The sequence below is a fragment of the Lipophrys pholis genome, assembly GCF_963383615.2.
Source record: "Lipophrys pholis genome assembly, chromosome: 11".
Classification (NCBI taxonomy): domain Eukaryota; kingdom Metazoa; phylum Chordata; class Actinopteri; order Blenniiformes; family Blenniidae; genus Lipophrys; species Lipophrys pholis.
The window spans coordinates 725,973-737,756 of NC_137631.1; the positions used below are offsets into that span (position 1 = coordinate 725,973).

General features: G+C 44.1%; 1 protein-coding gene across 1 annotated transcript in view; it reads right to left on the reverse strand.

The window, feature by feature from the left end:
• The window catches only part of cmip (c-Maf inducing protein), a gene marked incomplete at its 3' end in the record, with an annotated part of 24,451 nt that extends 13,158 nt beyond the window's left edge, over positions 1-11,293 (reverse strand). Inside the window, exon 1 of the mRNA XM_080474482.1 lies at positions 10,348-11,293. Coding sequence (XP_080330608.1) covers positions 10,348-10,692 — 345 coding nt within the window. The 5' untranslated portion in view covers positions 10,693-11,293. The remainder of the gene's footprint in view (positions 1-10,347) is intronic.
• Between the last annotated feature and the right edge of the window lie 491 nt (positions 11,294-11,784).

Sequence of the window (11,784 nt, forward strand, 5' to 3'; positions counted from 1 at the left end):
TTGAATCTTTTTTTTGCACGTCATCAATGATCTTTATGGATCCTCATTATTTTCTGTCTCTGTTTCTCATCGCAGCTGATTTTTGATTTGCTTCCCATTTTTCTTGATTTTCATCTTATAACGACTCCGTTTGGACCTCGTCGCCTCAGGTTCCATTAATCGCTGCACATTTTGCACATTATTTAGTCAATTCATACATTTAAATTCGGGACGTCTCGATCACACTTTTTTGCCCCGATACCGATCCGATTTTTCAGAATTGAGTATCGGCCGATACCGATACTTTCCCGATCCGATACTCACACTACTATTGCAAAGATACTCAATAGTGTATTTTTGGAGCGACTAAGATGTCTGAAGCTAAAAGCACTACTGGCAGAAGCTTTGTTTACCTAGAAATTATTGTAAAACTCTATTATCTATAAATACTCTCAGGCTCCAATGTAACTTCTTTGTGTATTAAATTCCAGTTTACCTTAAAGCAGTATGAGAGGTTTGACCTGAATGTCACTAAACATTTACATTTCAATGTGAATTATAAACACTTCATTCCACTTCAAAGTGGTAAAACCTGTTTGACAAAAGTACCATATTATTACTAGTATTATTCAGAATATCCCAGTCTCCCTTCCAACTAGAGGAACCTTCTGGGTTCTTGTTTCACCATATCGCTGCCCTGTGGGGACTGAGCCTTTATTTTAAAATCCTTTATTTTATAATCCTTTATTTTATAATCCTTTATTTTAAAATCCTTTATTTTAAAGCTTTTTTTTTTAATTTAAGGCTTTTTCTTTAGTTGTTGTTGTAAACTGAGGAACATCCACACGACGATAAAACGATCTTTGTCCTCCCTGTCCTTCTCCCAAACCTCCGTCCACCCCTCACTATGAACACGGCTCAACACCAGGCTTCAGGGCATGTAGTACACATGCCAGGCCTGTAGGGGCGCTGTGACTCACCAAACACAACAAAAGCCGAGAAGAAGACAGACCACATAGAAATGTAGAAATAGACTTCTGCACATAAACACATAACTCACTACATATAACTCTAGTTTTATAGGTCTATGGCCCCGCTCCACCTGCTTCTAGCTTCTGCAGCTCCACCCGAGCTTCTAGTCCCTGATTGTTCTGGTCATTAGGTGACGTAGTGGACCGCGTTTCTTCTTCTTTTTTTTTTTTTTCGATCGGCGGGGTGATCGGCTGGATTTACCGATTCCCGATGACTCACAAATCACCGATATCGGCCCCGATCCGCTATCTACCGATCGGATCGTGACGTCACTACTTTATTCTGTATTTTCCTCATTTCCAGCTGTTTTTGCACATAATAAGTGACATTCTATTTATTTGCTGGATTTTCTGTCCCTTTTCTCTGATTTGCTTCTCATTTCATATATTTCAGATATTTTGCGTCTGTTTTTTTATGTTCCGCCATGAGTCATTTCTTCTGATTCCGGCTTGATTCTGTGTTTTTGTTCATGTTGCATCATATCTGGGTCACATGTTCTCTACTCACATTTCTTTATTCACTTTCGTCTCCAATGTTCTCATTCTTCATGTTATTGAGGTTATCAGCTCTCCATCACACCTGTTTCCTCTCATCTTCGGTCCTTTTGCTCATTTTATTTCATTTTTTTTGCAGATTAGGACCCCAGTGACACCCAGGGGATTATTATCATCAACAACAACAACATTAATAATATTAATAATCCTGCATATCCAATGTGTTTTTGAAGGCCTAAATATACATAACGTTTTGCGACACTTTGCACAGTCAGCATCTGAAAATGTTTATAATTTGGGGGAATCACACACGTGACGGAATGGCTCAACGGCGCCACCTGCAAAATTTGAAAAAAGCAGCCCCAGAATCTGATTTCACCAAGAGCTACGAACACCGGTACACCTCCGTCACATCCCAAGACGCACAAAGAAGTCTGTTACACACAAACCGAAAACTCAACAGGAAGTCCGTTATTTTGAAATATATATTGGATTTTCTCCAGCGAACCAGTTCTGACTGTATTTTATTGATCTTCCTCATTTCTGTCTCTGTGTTCGTCGTCGGCCGTCACGTCTGGATTCCTTCCAGGAGCCTCGGTGGACGGGCTCTGTGTTTACGTGCATCACACAGACGGACGCCCGCCGGTTCCCGTCACCGTGCGGCGAGCGCTCGCTCACCGGTCGGCGTCACAGAGTCACTTCCTCAACGGCGAGCCGCTCCACTTCTCCATTTTTAGAGGAAGAGCTGTTCTGCAGCTGCAGAGGTCAAACACTCGCCGCCGTGGACGGATTCCTGCAGAAACTCCTCCGAGAACCAAACATCAGCGTTCGGCGCCGCAGGTCCAACGACCGTCTGACCTCCGTTCACCACGTCACCCTGATCAATCCATACTTTGGTCTCATTTCTCACTTTAGGCTTTTCTTCTCTTCTTGCTTAGATTATATTTGATCCTCCTCTAACATCATATTATAGAGCATCGGATTATTCAGATTACTTGTAAAATGACTTTAAAATGTCACAATAGGAAAAACTGAATATAAAATATTCCAGAATTCAATGATTAAAAATAAAGATTTAAAAGTATCTCCAGTAACGAGTGTTGATCTCTGTATTCTTAAAGTGGAGCAGAAGACGTTCTCCTTTGATCCTAAATAACTGATTCCTTCCGTCAGCACCGACCCGCCACAAGTCTGATCCACTGAAGATCCAGAGTTTCAAAATAAAGAGAGAAATGAGACCAAACAGCAACAAGAAGGAAAACAAGCGACAGAAAACTGCAAACTGCCGCCGCCGCTCCGGTGCTAATATAACGTGAAGTCAAACACAACCGTATACCACACACACACACACACACACACACACACACACACACACACACACACACACACACACACACACACACACAACAACGTTCCAGTTGACGGCACCTCGACCTCAGACAAGTGTTTCCACGGCAGCAGCAGACAAACTAACACCATGTAGTTAGTCTGCCGGGCCACGGGGGGGCGCTGTTGTGTGTTTAGGTAATGAAACCACACAGACGTGTGCAGAGAACAAAACGCTCTAAACCTTACCACAGCTGAGAGAATCTGACATGAAACGGAATTATAAAACTACGGATTTGGACGATAAAACTAGAACACGGTCTGGGAGTCAGGCCACGACGGAGGCCGCCGTGTTTGTTGCTCGTTCGTGGACAGAACTATTTACCTCGGCGGAGGTGCACAGTGGCAGCGCTCCGAAGACTCTGCCTGTCTTTGTGGGGAGGAATCAGGAGCGTCAAAGAGCCGATCCACCTTGTGAGCCGGTATAAAGGAATCTGAGCGCCGGTGTGGTGGGAACAGACCCCCGGGAGTGAGGACAGTTTTTTGGATCCACTCGTTTTCGTAACTCGGAGCCATGAAAACACAACTTTTTGAAAATGCCGCCACGGTGCCTGCATATCACGCCATTAGTCACTAGTTGTTCTGCACGTGCTCAGTAAATGGGCAATAAGAACAAAGACTTTGTCCCTTTAACGTGGGAATTCCCAGTTCGCTTCAGAGTGAATGAGTAGAATCTGTAAAGTATGGCCTTTTAAGGTGGAATTCCTGGCCTTTTAAGGTGGAATTCCTGAGTTGTTTTCAGCCCGAAGAAGCAGGTTCTTAAAGTCCTTAACTCCTTCAGATTGGACTTAAGTTCTTTTAAAACTTAGGGACTATTCAAGGTTAGAATTATGACTCGTTGTTTAGAGAACAGGAGGTCACGTTCTGAATTCCCTGCATCCTTGAGGTTGGAATTCCACGTTGATTAAAGATTATAATTAAAAGCGTGAAAAGGCGAAGGACATTGTTCAAACTGGAACTACTGGTGATCATAAATTGAAGAATCTTTAGTGTTTTTCTTTGTTCAGACGAGTCAAAAGTCTCTTTAACAGGAACTTCCTGTGGCGGAAAACAGAAATGAAAACAGTTCAGAATTTCCCGAAGCGTCTTGAAAACGACTGGCGGAGAATTAAAGAGGCAGAAATGAGCTGCGGCCGTCAGAGACGTTTGTTTATCCGGAGCGTCGGATTGATTCAAGGTTTCCGCCGGTCGCTGCTCGTTGTTGAGCCTCTTGGCGGATTTTTCTGTTGCATCTGTTTTTTGAATTCTCCTCCTTCGTTTTCATGCCATTGATTCAGTCTCATAATCGCGCCACACCTTTTAGAGCGACTTCAGAAGTTATCTTTTACATTTCATTCCCGTCCCTTTTTCCCGTCACTCAGAGCGACGCGCCTTTCGTCCGTGGCAGCGTCGCCACGTCTCAGCTCGGCCACCAAGTCCGATTGAATTTGAAACCTTTCTTTTTTGTTGAAAACAAAAACACAATCTGCTTTTTGTTTATTCTTCTTAGTTGTGTCATGAAATGTGCAACTTAAAGAAGAACATGAAAATACAGTTTGGATGATTTATCATTCATTTCTATTTATGAGTCAGATGATGCAGCAAAAACCTTTGAAATGAAAAAAATTCATTTTAAATTTCAAATTTGACATTTCAAATTGAACCTTGTTAACTGTTTGCTGGGACGTCTTTTGAAAATGTTCTTTTTCATTTTAATTGAGTCACAGAAGGAGCAGTCTTGAAGAAGAAAATGAAAATGATTGATTATTAATGTTATGAGCCATTTTAATCTGAAAATGAAAGGCTTTTCTGTTAATGTATTTAAAATTGATTTTTGATCTATATTGTGTCGCTACTCTTAATTTTTTTAATTGCTCCTATTTGCTCGGTGGTTTGGCCGGACTGGAGCGTCTCGTGGGACACTTCCAACCTGCGAGCTTCATATTCATATTCACCACTAACAAATAGGATCAACAAGCTTTCTGGAGGCGTCGAATATCGTCATTGAGCATTAAAGTCACACAGTGAAGGTAGAAACACTGCGACTGTGTCTGAGCTGCAGGTATTCCCAGTTGCTCCACAGTAACCCGGGGGAGCTTCAATGAGGAAGACGTCGAAGAGCCGCAAACATTGTTGAGATGAATAAAATGTGACTTCACGAACACAGAAGTGAGGCTGCCTGCGAGCCGTGATTTCCTGGAAGCTTCGCCGGCCTCGTGTTGACTGGCCAAAGTTCGAAGGAACCACAAATCAATAAAAGAGCCTCCGACAGTTCACACACACACACACACACACACACACACACACACACACACACACACACACACACACACACACACACACACACACACACACACACACACACACACACACACACACACACACACACACACACACACACACACACCAAAGCAACCAGAAACTAACCAAAGCGATGTAAGAAGTAGAATATGTCCATTTAGCACTGAGCATTGTGTGTTACTGTGAATTCACAGTTTGTCTCAGCCTCCTTGGTCCATCTATGACAAGGAGGAGAGTTAAAAAGAGTTATTATCTAAAATTATTAGAAATTAGCCTGAAGGAAAATCTCAAGCATGAGACAAAACAATATCACTATATCAATATATTCACTCAGGAAATCACCAACATATTCTGCACAGCTATTTACTGGTTAATTAGGATACAATTTAAAATATTAAGATCTATTTCATGACTTAAACGGCATCAGATGAGGGACAGAGCAGCCTGAAGTTGACTCTGATTGGCCGGTGTTAGTTTGAGTCTAATACAGGGTGTCGAATTCATTTTAGTTTTCAGGACCAGTAAAATAGTGGCAAGATAACCTTTAAATTTAAAGTATGAAGGTTTTCTCTGTTGTGGCACAGAGGATACGAGATGAAAATGTGGATATTTTCAGAAATCAGTCCAGAAAATTAATAATCAGTAATAATCTCAACATAAAGCCACAGTTTGATCTGTTACATGATGCACGTTTTGACAGCCTGACTTTGAGGCTAGTTCCACAGCAACCAGGTCGCTAGCTTTAATGGCACGACCACCGATATCCCGGCTCCGGTCTCACTGTTGTGTCGTGTCCACTACTGTTCAGAAATTTGTTTAAAAATATATGTTTTCTTTGCTTGGTGGTTTGGTGGGATTGGAGCCTCTGGCGGGCTGCTTAGCCCTTGAACCTCCTGTTGGACACCCTTGGTCCAATCAGCTCACTGGCTTCAGAATACAAGAAGATGAAAAAAAAAAAAGGGGGGGGGGGGGGTGATTTCAAAGAAAAAGTGAGGGATTACCAAACAGTCTCCACTTTGAGACGTGTCCTCACGCTAATGGTTAAACACTTCCCGTCCTCACTTTGTATCAAGAACAAGAATGTATGTATACACACACTTTAAAAAAACATCTGTAAAGAGTCACCATGATGCCCGTTGTCATGGAAACAAAGCCTTTATTTTAAGCCTTGTTTACACACAACGTTTTCAGGTGAAAACAGAGACCTGTTGTTGCGTTGTGGGTGTCTTGTTTACCGAGTCACTAGAAAGGCAACTTTTAGAAAGCGACTCTGAAGGTGGAACTTTTTTTTTTTTTTTTGACTGTGGAAACAACATAAAACACAACATTGTTCTCTACTGCGTGTGTGTGTGTGTGTGCGTGGTTTAATTGCAAAAATAACCAACAGCACCAACTAGTGGCCCAACATGAAAACTACGTTATTTGATACCTGTGTAAACGGGTGTCATTTTCAAAACGTTGCCATGTGAACGCAAAACTTATCTGAAGTGAAAATAAACGGGAGCTTAATTTAACGTGGAATATTTCAAAATTGGGAGTGTTTACATGAAAGTGGAGCTTTTTATCTCATCACTGAGTATTGTTACTGCGAATTCAAAACACCTTGAATAAATACTTGACAGTAGTTCCCATGTGTTCATTAGGAAGTGGCTTGTGAGCGTCACTGTGAGCAGATCCCAGCAACAAGAAACTTAAAATTCACCTGCGTTTGAGGTCTTCAGGTAAACAAACATCATTTCTGTCAGAAAAATCCCAATGATTTATTTTTACCAAACCACTTTGAAATTACTTTTTACTTTCGTCATCGGTGAAAACTTCTCAGTGAGTAACTAATTTCTAATGATGGTGCTCAGTTTTATACATATATATATATATATATATATATATATATATGTATATATATGTAAATATAAAATAGACCAATGTAAATAGTGCATTGTTTTAGAACAGTAGTACCCTACAGTGTTAGAATAGAATACAAGCTATAAATGATGACATATATATATATATATATATATATATATATATATATATGTCATTCTGTGTATTTGTTTTCATACAGTTAAAAAGTGAGAACTGAGTATTTTGATTGATTCTTCAATACACAGAAGAGTTGAATTTAAAGTTTTGTCGCTCTGCTTTCATCTCTTTGTGATTTCAGGTTGAAATATAATCGAATTAAATCTGTTTGTTTTTCTTAGACGTTACATGATTTGTCATTTGGGTGTTTCATTGCCTCTATTTGTGATTTATTTTGACGACGTTCTCGTATTTTTCTGGATGTCTCTTGGTACGTGCAGCCAACCTTCAGCCGGTTTCATGTCACGCAGCTAAAAGGGGCCCGGGACCCCCCGCCGCGGGGGTTTTATTCTGGGAGGCCAACAGGAGAAGATCTCTGAATAATTGAGGGCTCGCCGGTGGAGCGGAGTGACGGCCTCATGGGGCCTCGCAGCGCCGCCCTGACAGGAACGTGGGTTTGTTTTAAGAACCTGACGCTGAGTTTGACCTGCGGCGCTGCGATCTGGGTGAACGGACGCAGGACCAAAGATATCGCCGCGATTTGGCTGAAGCGGCGCGGCCTGACATTGAATGTGAAAAGATTTCACTGCTCCTATAGAGTGAATTCCAACTGTGTGAGCAGGCGTGAAGCGTTTCAGATCATTAATCACTCTCACACACCAATGGAGGCTGCTGCCACGCAGGACGCTGTCAACCCGTTTGGGGTTCGGTGTCTCGTCAGGTGGGGATGGGAATCAAACCTACAACCTTCCGATTGGGAGACGACAAGGCGACCCACTGAGCCACGCCGGCCCAGCAGAGACTCAGTTCAATATGAACAGGTTCCACTTTAACACGGTGAACCACAGAGAAGGACGGATGGAGGAGACCAAACCAACGACCGCAGCCCGAGGAGACGCAGGACAACGTGGTGACAAGGTGCGGGAACTTTTCTCTACGTGGTCTTGGTTCATTGTTTTCAATCACAAGAACAACGAGGTTCTCAAATTGAGTCATCGAGTCAGATTCTCTTCGTCCGTGTGCAGTAACTGCTGCAACTGCACCAAAACGACTCAAAATGACGGAGTACATAAGTCAGGACTACAGGGGGCGCTGTAACTGCCACAGAAAAACACCCAGGACTTTGGAGGAATCACCCTCACTGCAGGTTTATCTAATAATCCAGGAATCCGAACAAACAAATAAAAAACTAACAATGAGGAGGTATCAGCGTTAATAAGTAACCAATTACACAAGTATCTGGTTAAAAGATCTGGAATATATCAGTATAATAGACAAAAAGAAAATTATTATTATTATTAGCTTCGCCAACAAAAGTCGCGCAAAAAGGTTATGGTTAGGGTTAGTAGGTTATGTTTTCATCTGCTTCAGGGACGAGTTGTCGTCATCAAGGACCGATCGTTAGACTCTGGGACGTTAACGACTAAACGTTTCTGAATAAACTGAGAGAATCAAACAGAGAGGAGGAGCGGCTCCTCGTGGAGGAGAGATCAAAGGAGATCAGCGTCTGTTGCCATGGAGACGCTCAGTGCTTCACAGTGATGGAGCTACCTGACAGGCTAGTTAGCATCGACATGAGCTGATGGCTACCATGCTAGCGATGCTAACTCAGTTCTACAAACACATGCGCCATTGGTGAAACCATACGCTCTACCAAGTGTAGCTCTAGTTTATTATTCCTTTGTTCCCATTGTAGATTAAAAAAAGTCGTTAGAAGTTTCTGATATTGGCACTGAAAGGAAATATCGGCGATTCTGTTTGAGCGGGAATGAGGCCCAAAACAAAAACCATCTCTGTTTCAACCTAATTAGTAAAAATGAACAAATGTTTAGAAGATTGTTTAAACACTGTCGAGATAAACCAGAGCGGTTTTTTATTCATTCAAATTCACAACATTAGCATTCACTAATATCGGCTTCACAATTAAATATCTATCTTATTCTAAAATAAAAAAAATGTGTCAATAAACAAGGTTAGAACTATATTATATATATATATAATAAACAGATTTTGACATAAGACTTTTAAAAAGTAAAGTTTTGATGAAACAGAAAATATCAGCATAAAGGAAACAAGCAAAACTCTGATGTCGTGCTTCATTCATTTAAAAAAGAGTCGCCTGACATGTTGATTTAGACTCATGATGCGACTGTTGATCCCAAAACAAAGGAAACTGGCAGGTCGTTGGAATCACCCCACATCAGTACTCGTCTTTTCAGAGGCTGTTTACACCACAATGCTGCTCCGAGTCACTGAAAATGAGACTTTTTGGAAACGGCTTCCATGGAGGAAGCTTTTTTGAGAAATGCTTTGACTCCGTCTCCATGGAAACGGCAGAAACTCGGCCTGCAAGAGGCTCCAATCTGCCAGAACATCAAGAAAATGGTACAACTGAGAGAGAAAATGTTGATTTTTCAACTTGTGATTGTCATTTTTTTCCCAACATTTCACAGTATTCTGCAGCAGAAGGCTTCATGTGGAGTTTGTAGTCATCTTTAGTCGTGGTTATTGGTTTTGGATGTAGATTCTTCACCACATCAAAGGAACGTTTTCATTAAAGGTTTCCACGGCACCATTTCACTGGTTCCAAAAAGTCTTGTTTACCAGTGAAAACAAGACTTTGTGGAAACGCTCCGTCTCCATGTGGACCAACAAACTAACCACATGGGTTTGCCGTTTCCATGGAAACAGACATGGTTTTTAAAACAGTACCTGACAAACGTGAAACTTTTCTGAAAGTAAAATGCGTTTTCACCTGAAGCGGTTCTGTAAAAACGGCCGAAAGCGTTTTCCTGTAAACACGTGAGCAAGTGATGAGCTGATCTCACACCGGGAGGAGAGAAGTGATGGAGGTGTAGGGAGGATGGAGGGATGGAGGGAGGGTGGTGTGGGGGGGTCCGGATGATGAGGCGAACGGGCCGTGGAAACGCGGTGACTAGCGGCCTTTTCTTGTAAACTGCGTCAACAACAGACTGCGCGTAATGTGGCTGCGCGTCCAGACAAGAAGAGGCGAACAGCGGCGGGCTGAGGAATGCAAAGACGCAGCATCTCTGTGTCACACACACACACACACACACACACACACACACACACACACACACACACACACACACACACACACACACACACACACACACACACACACACCGGGACTCACCGTGGCGGATGTCAGGCTGCTGTCGGTGAGCGTGAGGTGGTGCGGCTCCCACCTGCGCAGGAACTTGGAGGTGAGGATCTTGCTGAGGAAGGTGCGGGGGTGTTTGACCACGCACACCTGGATGTCGCCCTCGTGCAGCAGCTTGTAGCGCATGCCGCTGCTGCTGCAGTGGTGCAGCGACCTCTTGGCCGGCCCCGCGCCCGGCTTGGTGTTGTTGTTCCCCTCGGACATCTCCCCCAGGAGCGGCTTGTTCTCCTCGCACTGATAGAACTGGTTGTTGTGCAGCTCTCCTCCTCCTCCTCCGCCACCTCCTCCTCCTCCTCCTCCTCCGCTGGTGAAATCCATAGTCCGGTAATCCAACAGTTTATTGTTTCCAAATGTTGCTGTCAAGGAGCGGAGGGGGCACGACGATCCGACATGTATGTGCGTAAAAGAGGGGAAACAGACCAAGCTGGAGGGGGGGGGGGGGAGCTACCGACCACACGACCGACCGACCGCTGCGACTCGACCTCGGCTCACTGACGCCACCGACAGCAAGATTTTATGACACAGGACAAATAATAATCCACCATTTTTCAGCGCGTACAAAGAGCCAGAATCTCCTCCACGGTGCGCGTCTCGCCTCCCCCCTCCTCCTCTCCTCCTCTCCTCTCTTCCTCCTCTCCTCTCCTCCTCCTCCTCCTGCTGCCGCTGCCACCGAGGAGCTACTCAATCTGTTAGGGCCATGGCCTGATCCGCTGCGTGCGCTCCGGTGCCAAACGCGCTGTAATCCACGGCGAGGCGCGGCCCGGGAGACGGACCGAATGTCGGCGGCGGCTGTGGGCTCCTCGGCGGGGCTCTGCTGCTCGTCACGGGCTGCCGGGAACGGTTTCCGTCTTTATTCGCTCTTTTCCTCGCTGCTGAAGGAGCCAGCTCGCTCTCTTTCTCTCGCTCTCTGTGCGCTGCGCCCGATTGGTCCGCGCTCGTTCATGTGATACCGGACTGACGTCAATGGGGAGGCGAGCGGATGAGCCGTGTGTCTTTAGCGCTTGAGTGTCTGCTGAGGGCGCACGCTCGCCCCCCCCCCCTCCTTCCTCCTCCTCCTCTTCCTCACCCTTTACAGAGAAATGGAGGAAGGAGAATCCTGTTTTGTTTCTCTCTGAAATGATGCAGCATCATTTTTCCCGGGAAGGAGGTCGGAGAGCTGCTGAAACATGAGAAAAGCCTTCAGGCTGCTCGTGACGCCATACACAGGAAATACGGTGCACAGTGACGTCACAAGGGGGCTATGGACATCCCCCCTCCGTAAATCTTATAATTTCCCAAAGTGAAAGCCTGGAAACTCCTCAGAAAGTTTGAGACGTGAAGGTGAATATAAAAACTACTTTTCAAGTGAAAACGCCTCATTTTGGTGTTTTTGTTTCAGAGAAGTTTCAGGTTTACACGCACGCACGCGCA